This window comes from Cupressus sempervirens, chromosome 7, assembly GCF_028749045.1.
Source record: "Cupressus sempervirens isolate cs-2001-9-10 chromosome 7, ASM2874904v1, whole genome shotgun sequence".
NCBI lineage: Eukaryota > Viridiplantae > Streptophyta > Pinopsida > Cupressales > Cupressaceae > Cupressus > Cupressus sempervirens.
Window position 1 is genome coordinate 354,604,615 of NC_143124.1, and position 24,734 is coordinate 354,629,348.

General features: G+C 36.5%; 2 protein-coding genes across 3 annotated transcripts in view; one reads left to right on the top strand and one right to left on the bottom strand.

Moving 5' to 3' along the window:
- The window catches only part of LOC149546921 (TMV resistance protein N-like), a 130,637-nt gene that overhangs the window by 65,964 nt on the left and 39,939 nt on the right, over nt 1-24,734 (top strand). The gene's annotated exons all lie outside the window — the stretch shown is intronic.
- The window catches only part of LOC149546923 (uncharacterized), a 32,162-nt gene continuing 14,465 nt past the window's right edge, over nt 7,038-24,734 (bottom strand). Inside the window, exons 4-10 of the mRNA XM_089791423.1 lie at nt 12,097-12,260; nt 10,969-12,002; nt 10,603-10,875; nt 9,268-10,488; nt 8,596-9,162; nt 7,948-8,496; nt 7,038-7,834 (exon numbers count right to left, since the gene is read on the bottom strand). Coding sequence (XP_089647549.1) covers nt 7,154-7,834; nt 7,948-8,496; nt 8,596-9,162; nt 9,268-10,488; nt 10,603-10,875; nt 10,969-12,002; nt 12,097-12,260 — 4,489 coding nt within the window. The 3' untranslated portion in view covers nt 7,038-7,153. The remainder of the gene's footprint in view (nt 7,835-7,947; nt 8,497-8,595; nt 9,163-9,267; nt 10,489-10,602; nt 10,876-10,968; nt 12,003-12,096; nt 12,261-24,734) is intronic.

Below are 24,734 nucleotides of genomic sequence, written 5' to 3' on the forward strand. Positions count from 1 at the left end.
TTTTGTGTACACTTTGCATATCTATTCATGAGACATGTATCTTAATACAATTATGGAGTATGGTTCTAAAAATGTAGAATGGATAGTATGGTGTATGATAAGTAGTTGTTTTTTTTGTGCTTACTTTAGTATCTTTAAAGATTATAAGCTTTAGCATCAAAAAGGGTTCTCTGTTTTCAAATGCCTTTTCGGTAGGGCATGATGGGTTAGAATCATTCGCAAACCAATGCTAGATGTTTAAGCATATGGGCTTGAGGTGTTGAGTTTAGAGGTGTTGATTGGGGATAAGTAGTAATTTATTCAGTTAATGATTTTAGTTCTGATAATTCTGATCAAGACTAATTAAAGGTGATGCCTGTTTTTATGGAAGAATGAAACCAACTCATTTGATGTTAACATTTTGCATATCTTTACATGAGAAGTGTATCCTAATATAGATATGGTGTACTGTTCTATAAAATGTAGAATGGATAGAATGATTTCTAATGTTCAGTTCAATGAATTTCACTTTTTAAACTAATATCTTTAAGGAGCATCAAAATTCCCATCAAGAAGGGATCTTTGTTTTCAAATGCCTTTTCGGTAGGGCATGATGGGTTAGGAATCAGATTCATTGTAACCCCAACGCTAGATGCTTAAGCATCCGGGTTTGAAATGTTGAATTCAGAGGTGATGACTAATGCTAAGTAGTTATTTATTTAGTTAATGCTACTTTAGTGTTGTTGATACTATTCGAGATTAGCTAAAGGGGTTACCTATTTTCTGGCAGAGTGAACTAACTTTATTGATTTTATTGAGTAAATATAGGTTCGCATGCCTTTACTTGAATATTAAAGGTAGTTTAATGAGCTTACTGAACTAATATATCAAAGTTTGGAATCATCTTCAAAATACAAGGATTTAGGTATTGCTAGGAAGATCCAGCATTAATTATATCAATGTTTTAAGGAGCTAGTGAAGATATGAATATAATTTTCATGATGTAGGAATTATTTTAAATAATGTAGGAATTATTAGAAATATTCGGTTATTTTTCCAAGGTTATCATTAATTAAAAAAGATGTTTGTAGTTTTATCACTAACCATTTTGATTGCTAAGTCAAGAAGATAGGGTTAAGTGCACCACTTAGTAATGGGAGGAGTGCAAAGTACAATGGCAATATTGGCTCAACTAAAATTGATCACAGCTGCTTTCAAATTCCCTTGACGATTGTATCAATTTATACTGTAATCTTCACTATTGTAAACATAAAATATGAAATAATTTGACTGGGGTATATGCCCCTTTTATGATGTAATAGTAAAGAATCCTGGGCTAGACTGGAGGTTTTCTTCTCCATTCTTTCCTACCAGTGCTTGTTTGAATAGAGAAACTCTGTTGAAAATTATCAATTTTTATTAATAAATATAATCAAGGCCTTGGTCATTTACAAATTTTAAAAAAAAACTTTTTCTTTTACCAATAAATTTTGCAATTAAATTATTTTAGATGTAAGAAAAATATTTATCTTTATTAAGAAAATTCATGATAATCACATGGTTCTAATGGAAAATTTAAAGTTGAAACCCCAACTATTCAATTTGTTATTTTTGTCCAATTTTGTGTAATCAAAATTTCCCTATATTAGTAATTGGTTTAAAAGAATAGAGTCATAATAATTTTCTATAGTTTTTTCATAGTCAAGTTTTCTTGATTAATAAGTTTTCCTTTTCAAAATCTACAATATAATTCTTTATCAAAAAATCAATGAAGCAAATTAATAAGCATTATGCAAACCCCTAGGAAGACACAAATTAGACAGATCTTTCAATAAAATTCTACAATGGGTTTTCAAACCCTGCCTTAAAACCACAATTAAAATCTTAGACAATTAGTGAATGCATGTGTATCCAAACCCTTTGAAACTTTCAACAATTCTTTTGCTCCAATTCTAAATTTTGCTCCCCAAACCTGCATTTATAGAAATGAGCCCAAAATTCCTAATAAAGAGTTTGACTCTACCTAGGGTTTTGATTTTTGAACATGCAAAGGCCTCTCCTTAAAATAAACTTTAATTATTTAATCCTTTCATGCACACTTAAAGAGCTTTTTAATTAAAATACTCTTTTATATTTTTTCCTCCGCTTTATTAATTAGTACAAGCACTATTTAAAGTGTACTCTATTATTTAAATTAATAATAATCATTAAATCTCATTATTTAAATGCGACTCTAATTTAATTATTATTAATTAAATAATTATATTACATCTTTTCATATTCTAATTCTCGTTTTATCTAACTTGTTAAATTATTATTTTTTAAACTAAAGTACACGTTTAATTAATTGCTAATTAATTAAGTATCATCATATTCTAATTTCTCTTTAACCAATTTTCTAAATTTAGACGTCCAAATTAAGTCTTTTAAATTAAAGCATATATTTCTTTAGTTTTTAATTAATTAAATATTCTCATTTTTAAATTTTTTTACTCAAATAATATTTATTAATTCTCAATATTATATGATTAACCCAAATATTATAATTAAACCATTTACCAAATAAATCACATCATCAAATCCACATAAAAGGAACATTACCAAAATAGACTTAAACTCAAAATCAAACAACAAGTACATAGATAAACTCATGGGTTTAAAAAGGATGGAAAGTCAAATGCATGTCCTCCTTCTCAGGACAAGTAATTAGGCTAAAGCTCAAATTGGACCTAAACATTATCTCCCCATTCTTACCATTGAGTTATTGCGATAGGGCACACTTATCCTAGCAATTCAGGGTAGTTGATGTCTAGTGCCTACAATCTGCATAAAAGATGAGCATGTATATATACATATATGTCTAAACTAAACAAGCAATGACAATGAGTGATGCATCGTGTACATCCCGACTAGCAAGTAACTATGACTCCCTCCTTTACCCACATCAGAAACATCAAATAGAAAAGTAAAATAAACATGTACACCATACACATCCAAGTATGGGGTAAGTACTATAATAAGTCTTGAGTATAAATCATCACATATTCAAACATGGAAACTCGTCATTTGATATCATCATGAAAGCAACCATATTTACTAACTAAGAACCATTAAAGCATCATTAATGCACTAGTAATCATAATCATCAATCAACATTTGAAATATAATCAACTAAGTCATTCTTTATTAATATACATATAATCCAAGTCATGAAATAATGTCATAATTAATGCCGATAGGCATTCTACAATGGCAGAATGGGCGGAGTGGGATGGTGTGAACGTATTAATGTTAACTTTTATTCTTCTAGGTTAAATTTGGCAACCATCTACATGTCAAAAATTTAAATCTGTCAAAAGTTTAAATCTTATTATAAATAGAATATATTTTTAATAAAAATTAAATAAATACCACATAAAATATTTGTTTAAATTATAATATTTGGAGATATAAATCATCCATTTTTTCAGAAATTAAAATAAAAAGCTTAAGTTAGTAAAAAATGAAATAAATGGAAATAAAGGAAATATAAATAATTTTAGATGTAGTAAATTAAATTATAATTATTTTGTAGTGGATACTTATCGTCATTTCTTTAGATAGATTTATTTAAAATATCTATACTAGTTATAAATCCAATATCCTTGAAAATATAATGGAAAAGAAACTATGGATGGGGATTACAATTTTCGTTTTGGTGAAGGACATAGATCTTATGAATGTTCCTAGAAGGCTAGTGATAGAAGAGTTGTTGTGAATGAGGCTAAAGACTCAGTCAATAAACCTGAGAGGGAAGGAGAGAACTTGTTGGCTTGGCAAGTATTGTTTGGCAAAAGGGTATTGGAACCTTGTCAAAGGAGTAATTTGTTCAAGAAGCGTTGTAAGTCTACTAGTAAAATTTGCAATGTGATTGTGGATGGTGGTAGTGTTGATAACCTTGTTGTTGAAAAGATGGTTCAGAAACTTGGTTTGAAGAGAATGAGACATCCTTGTCCTTATAGGATTGGTTGGTTACAATATGATCATGCTTTGAAAGTGAGGGAGCAATGTCTTGTTGATTTTCAGATTGGGCAGTGTAAGGATCAAGTGTTATGTGATATTGTGGACATGAGTTGTAATGGGCACCCCTGGATGTCCCAAAAACTAAACCAAATTGCTGAAAGGAATTATGTCAAACAGTTTGCATTCAACTTCTTAAAACCCCTTATAACTCCGAAAATCAAACGTTTATTTGTTTGTTGTGTTTCGTGCATGGATTTGGTATCATACAACATAAACAAGAAAGAAACTACAATAATATGCAAAGTGGAAATGAACGGCTGCTAATAAAATGTTATTTTCAGAATTCATAAAACCAAATACATGGCAAATTTATCAACTCACTAATTACTTCAGCAATATTGTCATAATACTCCAGCCCATGCTTACGAATTTGCTGCTACAATACTTTGTCCTCCAATCAGTCCACTACCTTCATAATACCATTCCCTCCAAGCAGCATAAGCGTCGGACAAGTAGTGAAGAAGATATGAGCAAAATATCAAATCTGCCTGTAGCCGGAAATGCAACTAAACTGCCTGATAATGAAGCCAATAAGAAAGAATTCCAAAGGCCAAACCCCAAGGGAATGACGTCTAGAATGTTACAAGAGAGGATAGACGTCCTCAAATGCCAAGAACAAAGCTGCAACTCACACACAAATTTCTTCTCATATTCAACCTGTCTAATGAAGCCACAAATGCTTCCTTTTATTCTATTCCCACGGGTCCGCTCAACTCATATGGGCAATGTGGGATAAAAGATGTGTAATATAAAACATATATTAAAATACCCCTTATGTCTCCCTTGGGTACACATCACCATAAAATAAATATTAAAGTAACACTTTAATATTTTACAATTAAATTAGACATTACTTTAATAAAACTCCAGGCATTAAAATGTATTAGCAATCGGACTCCGAATAATGCGAGTGATAGCTCATCAGAAAGCTCTCACCGAGGAGTATCGAATCCAATCACCAAAATTGACCTGCACTGTGTCCTGCCGACTTACTAAAGATAGTAAGTATGCCTGAAACTAAGTAAATCAACTTCGTTTTGGCCCAAACTGGAAATGACTAGGCCAAAACACTCCAAGATCCCATTAAACCCTTTGTTAGCCCTCGGGACCGTGTAGAACAAGGCTAACGCACACACACTTGGTCAATTGCTAAAATGGGGACATTACATGAGTAGTTGTCACATATTGCTTGGTAGACATTCGCAGTATGACTGTGGAGCTATGCATGATTGTGTCAAGAATATATTTACTATTGAGAAAGGTAGCAAAAAGTTTTCATTGTTTCCTTTGTACAATGAAGAACTTGATAGGAGGAACCTGAGCATTGGGAGCCGAGTTGAGCTAAAGGATTCTGTAAGGGTTAGAGATTAGCGTGGAAAATGAACCTGTAGGACACTAAGGAAAGATGTGACAAAATAGAGTAAACAGTTGTTTGTTGCTAGAATAGATTGGTACTAGTACAATAAAGGGAAGAGCATGCAAGAACTAATAACTTGGAGGATATGTATGTGAAGAACTAGTTCAGGATTTATGTGTTGAATCCCACAAGATGTTCTTCCAGCCTCTACGAACATATTTTTGCACCTAGGGAAGTTGGCAATCTTGCATGATGGAGTTGTTTTGACCTTGGAGTTGGAGAACTCAGTCAAAAGAGGTGATGCTCGATCATCATTGAGTAGCTCCTGGATACAGTATTAATTGAAGAGCTTGGTCACTAACTATGTTGCTTGACTTATACATTGTTATTTGGCATGTGTTGGGTGCTCGACATGTATTTTTACTCGGCAATGCTTGTGGGAACTCGATCGTGCCTAGTGGTTTGCTGAAACTCGGTACTATGGCACATCAAATGGATTTCTTGTGAATTAGATCGACCAATTTGGTACATTTATTGCATGTGGAGTATGATGGATCTAGAGATGTGTGTGGACTTATCTAGGCATTGAATCTTTATCCTAAGTGCATTTAATATATTTTTTAAGCCAATTAAGGTACTTTGTATTGAATATCTCTTACAGGTCTACTTGTGGCTTAAATATGAATTTAATGTAAGGGTTTATTTAATTTGTAACTTGCTAGCTTGGTTGTGGCTTAGTTGGGTATAAGTAGAGGATCGTGTGGACTCTTGAATGATAATTTCATTCAGCATGGAGTAGCTGAGAGGAGCGAAGTTGAGAAGAGCTAGTACTTGCGGTGTGGAAATCAAAGAGATTTCTTAGTGGCTTGCGAGCACAAGTTTAGATTTCACTGGAGGTTTCTACAAAAGTGTTGTTGTGCTACAGATCTAGACTAGCTAGAGTTTGGGGTTGGATCTTGAAGGATCTTGTAGAACTATTACTTTATTTGTATTTAGTTGTAATTGGAAAGGTCTTACAACCTGACACATTGGATGTAATCAATTGTTTTATGAATAAAGATTTGAGTTTGGTATCAAATCTTGTATCTCGTGTTGTATTTCTATTGTGTAGTTATTTGTTGGGGGCTAGGACATCTCCTTTGAAGATTGTCTTGCCTTGCATTGCATCAAACCAAAATCACAAAGTACAATGATAATTAGGGTCAAGGTGGTGCATTCTGAAATTAATTCTAATAAAGGAAGTTTTACAAAGAGAGTGGAAATTACTTGCATGAGAAATTAGGTGCTTCAAAATTTAAACTCACATGAATAATTATAGAACACTAAATTCAATAAAATAGTTTTTTTCAAGACATTATAGTTCAAACATTTATACAAGATGATATTAATTAAAAAGTCAGAAAAAACAAATTTGACAAATTTAAATGTTAAAATAATGTAATTTTAAAATAAACAACATACTTTCAACTTAAAAAACACAAAAATTCTTATTTTTTCATATTCATAATTAATTTATGTAAATGATACATTAACATGTATATGAAACATATTATTAAAATTCTAAAACAACTTAAATATAATTATAAGAATATAAGATGAAGGGAAAAGCAACATTGATTTTATATAAAACGCTAAGAAATAAAATTAAAAAAGGTTTTAAACCTTCAATTTATCAAATATTGCATATTTCATAGTAATTAACGAAGAGCCCATAATTAGCTTTGTAGGAGCACCAAGTTCGTTACATTTGGCTTTCTAGTCTGAAATACATTCATCGCACAGGACATGATTTTCACATGTATTGCATTGATAATGATAATACTCCGTAGAAAAGATTTTGTTTCCGCGGCACACAGTGCAGCTGCGAAATCCGTAAAGGAAATTTATTAGAAGCATAAGATGTTCGGGATGATGTTTGGTAGGGATCATGCCGTCTTCCCTTTGCCCCTGCAAAACTTGGATCATCTCACTCGGCGACTTTGACTCATTCTCGCCGCACTGCAATAGCTCTTTTACCATCTCATTTGCACTTCCACTGAGAGCCTCCCCCTTCTCAATATCTAACAATATTACTCGTATATTTCCTTCTAAAAAGCTCCTACTTTCTGCACTAATTATGCCACACACCATTCTTCTCACCTGTACTATCTTATCATCACTTCCCATTCTCATTAAATCATTGTACAGATACTCCATTCGTTCCCAAAATCTGTACGCTTCTCTGAGCGAGATGCTGGGAATGCTGCTCATCTTCTCTATCTGCACTTCGTAATCATCTTTGAAAAATGACCTTTTGTGCCGAATGTAACAGAGAAAAAACTGACTTTTTAACTTGGTGAGAACATCATCTAGCTGATCTGCAGTGAACTTCAACATCTTGTCTTCTTCACCAACGAATAACAACATCGGTTCTCCACAGTGTGGCCTGTGCGTCACCTGTTTTCACAAACATTCATACATTAACTCTTCAATATGAGTAAGCCTTCATTACAATTTGCGAGACTACGGGTACAATTACACAAATAAATACTCATACAACTCAACTTCACCTCTGTTTGAGAGAGAGGCAGATTTTGGAAAAGAAATTGATTGTAGTCGCACATCTTCTCCCATTCTGATTTTCTGAGCTCTTCTTGGCGACCCTCGGAAAATGGAAATGCGTCCATTCCCCACCTTTCAATCATCTCCCACGCATTCTTGTTCGTAATTCTTCCTTTGCCATCCACCACAACCATTCTCGGAGGCAACCACCGCCACGTTATTCGTCCATTCTCATCTACCTCCACTGTATCTGGAGACGACCATGTCGGCGGCAGAGTGTACCTGTACGTTATTCCTATTGAAAATAAGAAGTTCTGTAATAACTTCCAGTTCCGAGGCAGCCATGGATCAGGCATAACAGGCCATGGAGCATCTGCAACAGTTGCCTCGAGCTTGTTTGGACATGGTCCAACCCAAACCACTTCTACGAGATCTTTATGGCTGTTCTGCATCTTCATATATATTTCATTGAAAGCTGAATAGGTTGGAATCTCGTGCATACTTGGGCTTGTATCCAAAAGTAATGTCACTTTTCCTTGTAAATCAATGACCTTCACCTACAATTTTTTAATCTAAATTTTAGAAACTTTTGCAGAAGACCCGCGATTCATAATATAAGTTAAGAGCTAACCAATCGGAAAACAAAATATAATTACCTGATGAATTTTCTTGAGGAGCAGATCTGTTTGGAGCATTGCTTTCAGGATTTCAACATTGCTCTCACTCGGAGCTCTTAATAAAGAAGCATGTTCACTTAACATATACGAGACATCTTCCCATGCGGACGGACATCTTACACCTCTTACTTCTAAACTATCTCTGCTCCTGAAAACTGAGATAGAACTTCTATAGATCTCGGGGAAAATAACATGCAGTTTCTGAAAAAATGAATAAGTTTTATAGTTTGAAGCTGTATAAGCCAGGATTCTCTCTTTAAACTCAGGTTCTAATGCATTGTAATGTCCACCGGCATATATGATTGAGCACGCTTTTGTTGTCAACTCGACTTGTCTCATACATTTTTCTAGTTGTCTCATACTTTTTTCTAATAATATATCATCTGTTTGATCATAGTCATGAATAATGAAGATGAGAGTTGAGCCTGGGGCAAGAGTGGATGAATAGAAGGGGTGTCCATTAATGTCAACCAATAGACGTTCCTCTTCAAATATTTTTGCTATCATTCCCTTCAACAAAACAGAATTCTTTCCTCCTTCTGTTTCCTGCAAAAACAAGACAGATGGTGGAATCGTCAAATCTTGGTTTCGTTGCAAGTGAAATGCATTGAGTTATTTAAAGTTCAATTGGAGATAAATCACCAATCTTACCTCCCAAGACGAGTCTGTTAGCACAACGAAATGCCTATTTTCTTCTTCCTTTTTCATTTCTATCCACTTCCCATTCATCTCATCGCATCCTGAAATATTTAGGCGCCACAAGCTCTGAATAGACCCAACAATGTCTATCCATTTCTCTGCTAGGCTCAAACACGTTGACAAGTCTAGTTTTGTTAAGGATGTCAAGCAATGAAAATCACTGGAAAGCTCCTCAAGTTTAGAGCACATTGATAAATCTAGCATTTTCAAACATCCAAGCTGGCCGAAAAAATCAGGAAGTTTGCACAGGCTCTTGCATCTGGACATTTCCAAGTATTTCAATCTTCCAAGGCACCAAAAGTCACTGCACAGCTCCTCTATTTTATCACACCCTGATAAAACTAACCTTTCCAAAGAGCTAAGTTTCCCAAAATCCAGTGGAAGCCTTGACAAGCTTTTACATCCAGACATCTTTAATCTTCTTAACCCTCCCAAGCGATAAAAGTCATCGCCCAGTTCTTGCAAGCTTTCACATTTTTCTAAGCCCAATTCCTCCAGGCAGCTGAGTTGACCGAATTCGATTGGAAGCGCCTTTAAGCTCTCACAGCCAGACAACGATAAGCCTGTCAGTCTTGTTAATTTGCAGATTTCTTCTGGTAATATTTTCAAACTTGAACACCCTGAAAATGATATTCTACCCTTCCTGAAAGACCTTTCACAAACAGTGTGCTGTAGAGTCTGTAGACTAGTTAACATACTGCATCCACTAACATCTATTAGTTGTAAAGACGGTAGGTTTTCAAGTCCTCCTGGTAGCCGAAGGAGACTGGAGCAATGGATTAAGTTTAGTGACTGTAATGACAGTAGCCTCTGGAAATCACATGAGAGCTCTTGCAAACTCCGGCAAAACTGCAAATCAAGCTTAGTAAGAGAGCTAAGCTGGCCAAATCCTTCTGCTAACCGCATTAGGTCAAAACAGTTGACTAAATGCAACTTACGCAGCGACTGAAGCTTACCTATTGAACCAGGTAACTCCTTCAGACCTTGGATTCGGAACAATTTTAGCTTTTGCAGACTATACAGTTTGACAAAACTGGAGACTTCGGTAATATGAAACCCCTCCAACTCCAAATGTTTTAATTTTGTAAGAAGTCCAAACTCTATATCTGGATTTACCATGCGCCCAACAGATCCCCAACTTTTAAGTTTTAGTACTTGCAATCCTGAGAAATTCTGCAACCAAAGAGGGCTTTTGAGAAACATTAAGAAACGACATTATAATTGAAAAACAACTTTTGAAGGAATATATATATATATATATGACACAGAGAAGAGGCAGCAACTTACTCTGGGCAGACTCCAAATTTCGTTCTTCTTCAAATTATAATCCATGTATCTTAAGTTTCTAAGCTTCAATATATCAATAGCCAAATTTGACAATGTACATGCTTGCAGAAACCTGAGCTCGTCAAATCGTTTACCGCATTGTCCGCTCATAGCTACTTCGTTTCCCACAGCAAACACTCGAAGAGACCCGCTCATTGTGTCTAATACTGTTGCAGGTACATGGAATGGCTTTTTGAAATTTCTTAGCCAAACTCCTTTTGTTTGGTGGAGATCCTGAAAATATTCAACTCAAGAAAAAGATACAGTGAGTCAGCGTAGAATGTATAATATCAATTTTTCAATAGTTAATAGAAGAAATCTGCATACCCCTTCATCCTCGGGAAAGTCGTCTACACTGATAAGTCGACGACCTTTTGATTTATTGCGACCTGCTGTCAATATAAGATCATGAATGCTTATCATCTCTGTGGTTGTTCCATCGTAAGCTTCAACCAGCAATTTTTTTACCAGAGCACCCTCCAACAGGCAATCCAGCTCTTCCTCTCCCACAATGTAAGAGACTTCATTCCACTCCCAATTATAGAAGAACGAACAGATGTCGAGGAAAGCCTCCTGAGCACTGGTTGTAAGCTCATAGTACGCAAACAGAATTCTTGATTCCTCAAAGCAGTCTTCCTTCTCACAGCTGAAGTCTTCTCCATCTCTTAGCCAAGCGCACACTTTTTCATAAGCTTCAGCTTTGTTTTGTTTTTTATGGAGATAAGCTCCCACCACTTCCAAAAACAGAGGACAACAACTGCATTTCTCCGCTATCTTCTTAGTCTGTGGCCTTTCTTCCACCATGGAGTCTACTTCTCTTTCACTATCAATTCTCCTGCACAATAGTTTTACAGCTGCCTCAAGAGAGAGGGATTCGATTGGATATAATTTACAGGGCTTAATTCCGCTGCTTTCAAACACACCAGAGATACTTGTTTTTCTAGCTGTTGCAAGAATCCTGATTTTTTTTATGGGACTGTCAATCAGCTTAGGTAGTAGTTTTTCCAGATGTTTTTTCCATAGGATGTTGTCAATGTATATGAATACAATCTCTTTCTCTACAATTGATTTGAGCTCCTGCTGTCCACTGTGAAAATCTCTTACAGTTTTTTTAATCCCAGTTAGGTCGCTCAAAATCTGAGATTGCACTTCCTCTATCTTGGGATTATTTTCTAGATTCTCTATAAGAGTGACTTTTGAATATTTCCAACCCTGTAGATTTAAAGATGCAAACACTTTATTTGCCAAGGTGGTTTTACCAGCTCCACCAATGCCGTGTACAACCACGGCCACAGCTGGCTTGTCATCATCCCACTCAAGGTCTTCAATCACTTTTTTAATCTTGTGATCTATGCCCACAACTACAGATCAAAGCAGTATGCTAATTAAGATGTATACATAGATCAAAGGTTTGGCATGAACAAATATCATATTAACAACTAAATGAGGATTTACCTGCAGTGTCATCCGAAGGAATCGGTGGCTGGCTGCATACTACATTGCTCTGCACGGCATCTAAAGTAGAGAGGCTTATTTGCGAATGGAGTATCCTGTACCTTTCATCCACTTGACAGCGAAGATTTGCAAATTCTTCTCCATCCAATCCAGCCACCAACAATCTTCCAAATTTAGGCAATGAAGTGTGAGGGTTTAGGAGAATAGCAACACATAATGTAGAAAAAGAAGTGTCATAGATTTCTTTAAAAACAGGAGTGTATATTTTTTATGATTAAAAAATATTATATTATATAATTTTTATTGTGCTATAGAATTTATCATTGATTACTATATCTTAAAGGTTGCATGGGATGGGGGTCTTTGGTTATTAGAGTATTGGTATGGGTAAGACTATTTTTCAAAATAGAAGACAGGGTACTTGGGTACATCAAACTTTTTATTTTATTTTTAATATAATTGATTATTATAGAAAATCTGAAATCATGAGTTACGATAATGGTTTTTCAAAACAAGAATAGTATGTTGTTTGAAAATGTAATGCATTGTTTTTAGTTTCAGATTTGCAATATGTTTGTAGTAATAATATATGATAACGGTTTAGATGCATAACAGAAAAGGCAGACTTTAAACATGAACGAGATCATAAATCATATAACAATGACATTTTGCAAATGACAAACTTCTGACTTGAACAGTGGTAAAGTTCACTATTGATCAGAGTAATGTATCAAACTTTCAAACTGATTACATATTGAATTAAGCTTGATAAACAAGAAGCTGATATGGCAACAAAAAACTAAAACAAAATCAGAAATCTTAATCAAGATTCTTAGTTGTGATACTCTTCATTGAGTACCCGGTACTTGAAGTACGTGTACGCTGTACTTGAGTACATGGGTGTGGTGTGGGTATACATATCCATGCAACCTAGCTATATCCTTTTTATGCTTTTTTCTATTTATCTTTAGTAAATAAAGGATAGTATTGATGCAGGGGCAACCAAGCAAAGAGATGATTGAAAGAAGACATCATGCATGCAAGGAGGTCAGAATACATCAGTGAGGCTAAATCGGAACATCCTAAGGCCAATCATGGTCATGTGGAATGATCAAACCAATAGGATATATATGAATCCTAGATGTCCTTACAAGGACTTTAGGATCAATATGATGTAAGACAGACAATAATGCCCACATGGGAAAAAACATGACGTACGGGTCTTAAATAGGTTAACCACATGGGAGAAAAACATAATGTAAGGGTCTTAAATAGGTTAGGTTAAACTATAAGTGCATTTGTGAGAAACATGAATGAGATTTGAATCCATTAAAGCATGAAATTTCTAACGGCTAGGAGGTTTTTGGAAGGAAACTAAGTTTTAGCCCCTTAATGAACTAGTTAGGCCTTGCAACCCACTTCCATCGGTTGCAACAGTTTAGATACACCTTACAAAGCCTGGACAAAGCATTAAGGATGACAGATGGTACAGATTGAAGGACATTTTGTACGGACTATTTGAAGGAAAACAATAAAAGTTCATTTTACTTGCAAGTTCATATGGTTTTGTGATTGATTTCCATTCCTTTCATGTCTGAGATGAGTTAGGACATCTATGAGTCATTCTGGAATCATTCTATAATGTCCTGAAGTCATTTGTTTCTGTAACCATTCAGAAGTTGCTGACAGGGTTTTGGAAATCGTCTTATTTATAATACAGTTTTGTTTCCTTTCATAGAATAATGACCATCTTACGGATATAGGAGTAATTCCTGTAAGATGATCATGTACAAACATGTATAATAGTTTCTAACCCTTTGGTATGCAGATAAAGTGATATAATTGTTGGTGATCACCATTTTTATGTTCGGAAAAAGCACTAATTCATGGCTAAGGAGCAACAGTACATAATCTAACTATTGGAGGGCATCTTTTTATGTTTGAAACACGAAGTACATGTTGAGTGGATGGTGGAATAACTTTAGTTTGGTCTGGATTGTGAGAGGAAGGCCTGGATTTAACAGGCCCTAGTTTTTGAGGGTTTCTAAGGAGTGATTTGGGGCTTTTGTCTTTAGAGGGCTCATAGAACCAAATTGATTGAAGAATCATCTAATTGGAAACATTTTAACACTGTCCAAAAGAGAAAGGTTGGGGGAGGAGAATTCATAGGGAATCCTTTGTAAATGCATCCTATTTTAGGTCAAAAAAACTAGTACAACAGCCTGGTCGAAGAGTTTTGTCCAAAACAACTGATAGTAACCTTTTAGTATGTTATAGAGAAGCCGAATGGATATCTAGATCTACAATTGTTTTAGAGTCATTTGGATAAATTTGGGGAAAATTGGAGAAAATGATTTATTTCACTTGTTGGAGGCCTAATTGGGGCTATTAGGCCTAATAGGCAGAGTTGTTGGGTTTTCTAGGAGATGGACAATTGAGACTTTGAGAATTGATCAAGAGTTGGATTAGAGGATTCAAGACCTTTAGAGATATAAGGAGTTGTTGGGAAGATCAAGTATTTGATTTGAGCCACATAAGCCTTGTGTTTGTATTGGGAAACTTGTGGGAAAATACACCTTATTGAGTATTTGTCATTGAAACTTGATAATCCCCTTATTGCTCCGCATCAAGTATAATACTGATGTAAAAAGGATGAGGGTGGTTAAGTTACATTTATGAAGTCTAACTGGACAAGGTCTACACAAAGAAAAATTAACAAAAGAGTCATGTCTAAATGAAGTCCCAGTAGCTAATAGAAATCGAGGAGGACCTTTGTCATCCTGATAACTCAGGACTTAATTATAGACAACATCATCAATTGGGATCCCAATTGATGATAGCATCTTCTTCTTCAAGGGGATTATGTGCAAACTATTTAGGGTATGGTAAAGAGATTGTTGACTCCAAGTGAGGAGATTTCCATGATTCAAGCTAAGAAGAATCACCTTCTTGCCCACGATCCAATATCAGAGACATCTAGCACCATCTACCTTGCAGAGCAATAATTGTAGGAGCCAAAGTCTAAGAGACTATAGGAAATGGATCCACTTACTCCCATGCCTTTTGAGCTAGTTGTGTCCATGTTGCACCATATCTAAGGAGAGGGTGATCAAGTGAAACTCTAGTAATAGTGCAGAGGTCATTCCGCCAAAAGTCCAGTAGCCCATGAAGATGAGCAACTTCAAGTGCAATGCTACTAGCTCACACCTATCTATATAAGCTCATTAAAACAAGCTAGTATTTAATGAGAAATGAGCAGCAATAGATTGATAGAATAAAATTATGTATATCTTTCTAAATGCTAAGCTGAATCGTCACATTGAAAGCGTCCCACGTCTCGATATATTTGTGCAAGGGAAGAAGCCAATTTCCAAGAACTATGTACCAAGATAGAGGCAGCACAAAGTGGCTTGAAAAGGTCATGGATTCAAGTCCAAGCTTCTTGAGATCCTAGATAAAAGTCCAAGCTTCTTGAGATCCTAGATAAAACCACTATAGATTCTTCAAGCACTCAGTATGGGAATCAAATGGACAAAGAGACTTACAAACACCCTTATGAGTTAAGTAGCTAACTAGAGAGAGGCCTTGACAAAAAATCCACCAGGAAAAGTGAGCAAATTAGGTGCCAAAATAACTGACAAAATGCACTGTAAACTATGATGGTAAATCCTAACCGAGGACTGAAATTACAATCAAAGCTTAAGTCAATCCTGTTAATTATTGTTAGTTGGACAGCTGTTATTTCTGACCCGGAAATAGCAGTAGTATTTATGGGTAGCTTGGACAGCTGTTCGTCCTTATCTATGAATAGCAGTAGTATTTATGGGTGGTTTGGACAGCTGTTTGTCCACTTGCCAAGAATTAGTAAATGGTTATTATTTACTAATTTTAGAGATTCCCTTTTAGACACCTTGCAACCAATTCTATTATTGGCTGTCGAGTTGTCTTAATCTCAACCGTTGGTTCGATTTAATCTCGGTCGTTGGTTTACCAATAGGAGTAGTATAAAAAGGGGTCATTGGGTCATTTGGATAAAGAAGTTTTGGAGAAACGTTTGCAGTGTTAGCAAACAGTCTTGCAGTGTTAGCAAGGACGCAGTGTTAGCGTGGAGATAGCAGTGGGGAATATCAGCGGGAGAAATTAGGAGGTTGTTAGAGTTCTGCCAGTGAGAGGCAAGGAATTTTGTATCTCTTGATTTGCTGAAATTTAATATAATTCCTCATCTGTAGAACTGGTTTTCCCTTAGGGGTTTTTCAAGGGACAATTTGTCCGAAAATATTGTGTTCATTGTGTTGTTCATTTCTTTCCGTATTATAAGTCAAATTGCAGTTGTGTTATTTTTCAATATTAGCTGGGAATTTGTTTTCAGCAGTTTAATAATCATTTATGATAGGAGATTAATAATCAGTGATTGCAATAGTTTGATTTTTCACATGGTATCAGAGCATTGTTAAGGGTTGAAGAGTTTTGCCCTAGGAAAGAAATTTTGATCTCTTTAGATTTATTATTGCTTTAAACCCTTGAGATGGCTTCAGCTGGTTTGAGAGATCAGGATAGATTGGACGGTGCCTCAAATTTTGGTGTCTAGAAGGCCAAAATTTCTTTATTGTTGGAAGAGAATGGTATCAAGGATTATGCTACCAGTGGTGTACCTGTACCAATGGATGCAACACAGCTTGCAGCATATAGGAAGGAAGATGCCAAAGCGAGGAGGATTATCCTTGATGGTGTCAAGGATCATATTGTTCCACATATCTCGGAGCTAGATACAGCGAAGAAGATGTGGGATGCCATTCTAAATTTGTACCAGAATGCTACCACCAACAGGAAGTTGATTCTCAGAGAGAAGCTAAAGAATACTCGGATGAATCAGGGAGAAGACGTCACAAGTTACCTTACCAGGCTCAAACTTGTCAAGGATGAGTTAGCAGCTGTTGGAGATAGCCCTAGTGATGATGAGCTAGTGAGAATAGCCCTAAATGGGTTTACTAAACAATGGAGTGTCTTTGTTCAAGTTGTCAGTGGACGAGATACTTTACCGAGTTGGGATCGACTATGGACTGATTTCACTCAGGAGGAGTTTAGACTAAGTCTTGTCAATGGGGCCAACAAGAGTCAAAAAAATGAGGTGGAACAAGAGAACGTTGCCCTAGCGGGTAAAGGGAAAGCAAAGAAGGGATCTAGCAAAGGATCAAATTCACAAAGTGAAAAGAAGAAGAAGGACCTTTCTAAGGTCAAGTGCTTTGGATGTCACAAGTTTGGCCACTATGTCAGTGATTGCCCAGAGAGGAAGAAGGGTAAGAAGTAGGTGGCAGCTTCAGCAAGTGCAGAAGAACTCTCCAGTAGAATGGAAGATGAGTTTGCACTCATAGCTTGTATGGTTAGCTCAACCTCACAGTGTGTTTGGTATATAGATAGTGGGGCGTCATTTCATATGACAGGAGTTAGAGAGTACTTCTCCAGTTACAAGGAGGAGGACACCAATATCCAGATTTCTATGGGAAACTTGTCCAAACTCAACCCTGTTGGGAAAGGGACTGTTCAGTTTCAGAGGGAGAATGGAAAGATAATTCCACTTCATGATGTGTTATATGCGCCAGGCTTAGGTATGAATTTGATTTTTGTATCTGTTCTTCAGGATAGGGGGTATAATGTACTCTTTAGAGGGAAACATGTGTTGATTAAGCACAAGGATTGGAAATCACCCATAACTATTGGAGTTAGGAGTGGTCGCCTTTATAGATTGCAGTTTGATACTCCTAAGGCACTTATGAGCAACAGTAATCCTAGAGATCTTGGAGAGCTATGGCATAGGAGGATGGGCCATATTCATCATGGAGCACTTAGATTGCTTCGTGAGACCGTGACAGCTGTTCCAGAGGTGAGCACAGAGCATGACGATGTATGTAAGGGATGTGTGTTGGGGAAGTTTGCGAAAGCATCTTTTCCAAGGAGTGACACCAGATCTAAGGGTGTTCTTGATCTAGTACATTCAGATGTTTGTGGACCAATGTCGACGAAATCTCTCAAAGGATATGAGTACTATGTTACTTTTGTTGATGATTTCTCTAGAAAGACCTGGATATACTTCTTGAAGACTAAGGATGAGGTTTTCAGTTGATTCCAAGAGTTCAAGGCTCTTGTGGAGAACTCGACAGGAAAGAAGATAAAGGTTCTTCGGTCAGACAATGGAGGCGAGTACAAAGGAAATCTCTTCTAGGAGTTCTGCACCAGAGAAGGAATCAAGAGAGAATGGACTGTTCCTTACAATCCAAAGCAAAATGGAGTTGTTGAGAGGAAGAACCGTTCTATATCGGAGGCAGCAAGAGCTATCCTACATGACCAGGACATGCCCCGTTACTTATGGGAAGAGGCGTGTAATAAAGCAGTCTACATTCAGAATAGAGTTCCACACAAGGTGCTAGGGAAGATGACACTAGAGGAGGTTTTCACAGGGAAGAAGCCAGATGTTAGTCACTTCAGGATATTCGGGAGTTTGGCATATTGTCATATTCCTAGAGATACACGTACAAAGTTAGATCAGATTGCAGAGAGGGGGTACTTTGTTGGGTACAGTGAGACCTCAAAGGCATATAAAATTTTCATTCCAAGGACTAAAAGAATTATTGTCAGACGGGATGTCAAGTTCATGGAGGACAAGGCATTTAGGAGATCTAGAGATTTGCTAGCAAATGATCAGAGTGAGCAGCCAACAGAAGCTCCAAGACCAAGTCAAGGGCAGCAAAGCTCAAGTACAATTACCAGTACGAGTGTAGACTGAGTTAGTGAAGATTCACAGAGTATGGAGCAACAGGTGCAACAGGAAATGCATCTAGAAGACTTAGAGGTTGACATTTCATCCTCTACAGTTGGCAGCAGGAACCATCTAGTTCCAGATACACAAAGGGATACTCAGGAGTTTGTGGGAGCTCCTAGGAAGAGTACTAGACAGCGAAGACAACCAGCCAAGTTCAATGACTATGTGGCATTAGTTAGTCAGTTGGTAGATAGTGAGCCTTCTAGCTATCATAAGCTGCAGAACATCAGGTATGGCGAGATGCTATGGTTGAGGAATATTCTTCAATAATGCAGAATGATGTGTGGGAGGTAGTACCTAGACCAACAGATAGGGCTGTAGTTGGATCACGCTGGATCTATAAGATAAAGCACGGTGCAGATGGTAGCATCGAGAAATACAAGGCTAGGTTCGTGGCAAAGGGGTTCTCTCAGAAGGAGGGAATAGTCTATGAGGAGACATTTGCTCCAGTTGCGAGGTATACTTCTATACGATCTATAATCTCACTTGCAACACAGATGGGATGGCAAATCCATCAAATGGATGTCAAGATAGCATTCCTCAATGGTGAGTTGAAGGAGGAGGTATACATAGAACAACTAGAAGGCTTTGTAGCACACAGCAAAGAGACCCACGTGTGCAGATTGAAGAAAGCATTGTACGGACTCAAGCAGGCTCCTAGAGCGTGGTATGAGCGCATTGATACATACTTGCAGAAAATGGGCTTTGTGAAGAGTGAAGCAGATGCTAACCTCTACTACTTGATGGTTGGGGGTGAGATTCTCATTCTTGTTCTTTATGTGGATGACCTATTTCTTACAAGTTCACTAGGGCTCATAGTGGATTGCAAGAGGAACCTTGCAGAAGAGTTCGAGATGAAGGATTTAGGACTTATGCACTACTTTCTAGGCATGGAAGTGTGGCAGACAGATGGGGAGATTTTCCTTGGTCAAGGGAAATATTGCATTGAAATCTTGAAGAAATTCGGGATGGAGGATTGCAAAGCCATGTCTACACCCATGATCACGAATTGGAGGAAGGTAAATAAATCTAGGGAGAAAGATGTAGATCCCACTTTATATAGACAGTTGATTGGTTTGCTTATGTATTTGGTTAACACTAGGCCAGATATAGCATTTGCAGTAAACTCTCTTAGTCAGTTCATGGTTGAACCAAAGAGAATGCATTGGATAGCGGCTAAGCATGTGCTACGTTACTTGCGTGGTACAGTCAAGTATGGGATCAGATATGTTCGAGGTGAAGGTATCAGGTTGATAGGCTATATTGATACAGATTGGGCAAGAAGTACAACAGACAAAAAGAGCACTTCAGGGTGTTGTTTCAACTTGGGATCAGGAGTTGTATCTTGGTTCAGCAGGAAGCAGAAGTCTGTGGCTCTACGTTCAGCAAAAGCAGAATACATAGCAGCTAGCATGGCGACATGTGAAGCTATATGGCTTCGGAAGTTGTTAGTAGCCTTGTTTGGTCAGAAGGTTGAGACTACTGTGATACATTGTGACAATCAAAGTTGCATCAAGTTGTCTGAGAATCCAGTGTTTCATGATAGGTCTAAACATATAGATATCAAATATCACTTCATCAGAGATTGTGTACAAAGGGGAGTTGTTCGACTACAATACATACCTACAGATGAGCAGGTAACAAGCATTCTGACGAAGGCTTTGGGAAAGGCCAAATTTATCTTCTTCAGAGATAAGATGGGTGTCTTGCAGAACAGCTTCCTCGCTAAGAGGGAGTGTTAATTATTGTTAGTTGGACAGCTGTTATTTCTGACCCGAAAATAGCAGTAGTATTTATGGGTAGCTTGGACAGCTGTTCGTCCTTATCTATGAATAGCAGTAGTATTTATGGGTGGTTTGGACAGCTGTTTGTCCACTTGCCAAGAATTAGTACAAATGGTTATTATTTACTAATTTTAGAGATTCCCTTTTGGACACCTTGCAACCAATTCTATTATTGGCTGTCGAGTTGTCTTAATCTCAGCCGTTGGTTCGATTTAATCTCGGTCGTTGGTTTACCAACAGGAGTAGTATAAAAAGGGGTCATTGGGTCATTTGGATAAAGAAGTTTTGGAGAAACGTTTGCAGTGTTAGCAAATAGTCTTGCAGTGTTAGCAAGGACGCAGTGTTAGCGTGGAGATAGCAGTGGGGAATATCAGTGGGAGAAATTAGGAGGTTGTCGGAGTTCTGCCAGTGAGAGGCAAGAAATTTTGTATCTCTTGATTTGCTGAAGTTTAATATAATTCCTCATCTGTAGAACTGGTTTTCCCTTAGGGGTTTTTCGAGGGACAATTTGTCCGAAAATATTGTGTTCATTGTGTTGTTCATTTCTTTCCGTATTATAAGTGAAATTGCAATTGTATTATTTTTCAATATTAGCAAGGAATTTGTTTTCAGCAGTTTAATAATCATTTATGATAGGAGATTAATAATCAGTGACTGCAATAGTTTGATTTTTCACAAATCCACCATATGAAGATGTGAGGGACAGTCACACATAGCCTTTGTGAGACTTATAGCTGCAAAAGGCATGTCTGGGTACCAATTCCAATCCTTCCAACAAGGTTTGAGAGACTTTGAGCCCGATTTTGTGAAAAATATAGAATGGTATTACATTGACAACAAATTAAAGGGAATCTATATCTTGGGAAATCGACCTGAATTTTGATTTAGTTCTAGGGTGAGAAAGGAGATTTTTAGTGGGTCTATAAATAAAATTTAGCGACACATAAATTCCATTCTAAAATAGGTATGTACGCAGGCACTCTTACCAATTTTTAATATTTAGAAAAGAGAATCAAAGAACGCCAAATAGAATGATGGTTTTCAAACAGACCACTATTGATGTCATTTCCTCCAAAGGAGCCATAGTATGACAGTTTGCTAGGCTTTCTCGATCTTTCTTTAAGAAAAAGTACTCTGCACTTATTTGATATTTCTATATTGTAAGAAGAGCATGAAACTCAACGCCCTTCCACTAGAATTTTTGAAGCTTTGTATCTTTCTGGAGCCTTGATGATCTATTTAGCATAGGAGGAGTATCTTATCGACAAATGGAGCAAGCTTTAGACCTCCAAAATCACTAGATAGACCAAAACAACTAAAAACTTTTAGAAGACCTAATGTAAACTTGATTTCCTTCAATATTAAATGAGAAAAAATATCTAACGATCTTTTCATGGTAAAGATAAGAAGCTTTGGAGGAACCCAATAAGAATAATAATAACTTGCAAGGTAATAGGCACTTTGAAAGAAATTTAGCGGTTACCAACGAAGGACAGGGTTTGGATATCCAACAAGGTTGTTTCCTCACTCTATCTATTACAACCACTCAAACCATGGAGGGTGATACTTGAAGGGAAAAAGATCTTCCCAAAAACAGAACATTTTCTCATAAGGGATCCACCTCCATATGAATTAATGGAACTCCTATAACTATAGATAAAAAAAGATTTCCTAAAGCATTGAGTCTCCTACTGAATTCTTGAGCATGAAGATTGATAACAAATATGCAAGCACTATATGACTTGAATTACACGATTCCTTTCTTCAAGAAGAATAAGAATGGAATCATCCATGAAGTTACCATAAACCAATTATTAGAATATTTTCTCTACCAATAATTGAGAAATCACAGTCCAAGAGTCAAATAAATATTTGAAAAGTGAGAATATAAGATTGTTGATAAAAGAGGGAAACACTTACGAGTGGATCTATGAAGCCCAAATTATTATGCAACTAGAACTTATTGCGAGTATTTCTATATTTGAAATGAAAGAATGCCTAAAGCGAAGTGCTTGAAATATGTCAATGATGAATAGCTATTGAGTGTGATCATAGGCTTTGACATTCTATCTTGAGGAAGATGATGGCTATTATAAGTGGCAAATGCACTATATGCCTTTTAAAACAATAGTAATATTATCCAAGAGAAATTTGGACTAAATGAAGTTATCTATTCATAATGAAAAAGTTGCGGGAGGAAATGGTGGAGCTTGAGAGCCAAATCTTTAGACAAAATTTTGATGAGACACTCAACAACATGGAAAACCTCCAATTTTAACTCCCCTTAAGCTCATCATTTTTGGTACAAGAGAAAAAATTTCACCATAATCAACTCCTGCAACTTGGAAGTAACCTTTTATAACTAACCATCCTTTATACTTCTCAATGCTTCCATCTGAACCTATCTTTGTTTTGAACACTCATTTACAACCAACAGGCTTTGGTCTTTCAGGAAATGGTACAAGGTCCCATGTGTCATTCCTCATAAGGGCCTCCATCTCTTCATCCATGGCTATTTTCCAAGACTCTAAATCATTCATACAAAGAGCTTCTTCTATAGGTCTCGGTTCATCAATGTTAGCATTCAGACCAAATATACACCTCCAATCATCAGGAGGATGTCCATACATTTTTCGTACTTTCCTCTGTCTATTAGACCTTTGTACAAGATCTATCTCAGGTTCTCCCTCTTCCTCTAATGATTCTAAACTCGTAGAACTCTCCTCAACTTCTTGTCTTTCTAAGGGCCTCAATTCAACTTTCTCAAGTGTAGTAGGAAGTTGAATCACATATTTTTCTTTCGTTTGTTCTAGTTACACTATAACAGAAGAAGGCTTAGCTTCTCCAAAAATAACACTTCTAGAATAAAATATGTTTTGTTCAACAAGATCCCAAAGCTTGTATCCTTTCACACCATAACTATAACCAATGAAAATACATTTGATAGTGTTGTTATCTAATTTTGTTCACTTCTCCTTTGACACAAGCATGTCTCATAACCAAGCACTCTTAGATGTCTTAGTGAAGGCTTGTGGCCCGACCATGCTTCCATTGGTGTCTTATCAAAAAAGAGCTGATGTAGGAGACCTATTTATTATGTAGTAGACAATGGCTACAGCTTCAGCATAGAACTTTTGTTCCAGTCTAGCTCCACTCAACATACTCCTAGCCTTCTCCATCAAGGTCTTGTTCATTCTTTCAACAACTCTATTCTATTGCAGAGAACACGAAGTTGTCTTTTGACTTTTAATACCACAATCTTTACAAAATGCATTAAAATCATTAGAGTAAAATTCACCACCATTATTAGTTCTCAAACATTTTATCTTCCTTCTAGTCTGCAACTCAACCATTGCTTTGAATTCTTTGAAACAACTAAAAACTTAAAATTTACTCCTAAGAAAATAAACATATGTTCTTCTACTAAAATCATCAATGAAAGAAACGTAATAAACTAATCTACCAATAGAAGGAACATCAACTGGACCAAATACATCCAAATGGACTAGATCCAAATCACATTAGAACTTATGAGAACTTGAATAAAACTAAATGCGGTTTTGTTTACCATAGATACAATGCTAACAAAAATCAAACTCAAGATTGCAGTCATTCAACCCATCGACAAGGCTTTTATTTTTCAAGGTCCATAGACCCTTCTCACCTATGTGGCCAAGTCTTTGGTGCCATAACATGGTCTTCTCTGTAGGCAACTTTGATTCGGTAGATAGAGCACCCTTGGGTACCCAAAAACCATGACCATCTGTCAAAAGAGGAACCCTCTTCTCTAGCAAAGTACTCCTTTTCACAATCTTATCAGAAGTACTATTGCAATCAACTGTGCATACATCAAGCTGGTACAGTGCACCCAATCTGCTTCCTCTTGTTAATATCATAGCACCTCTCGCCCTTTTCACACCCACTTCATAGAATTGTACATGCACACCCGCATCTATTGATTTTCTTATGGATAACAAATTCCTTGCTAGTCCTAGGATATGCAAGACACCATCAAATCTTCTAATTCTACCATTAGA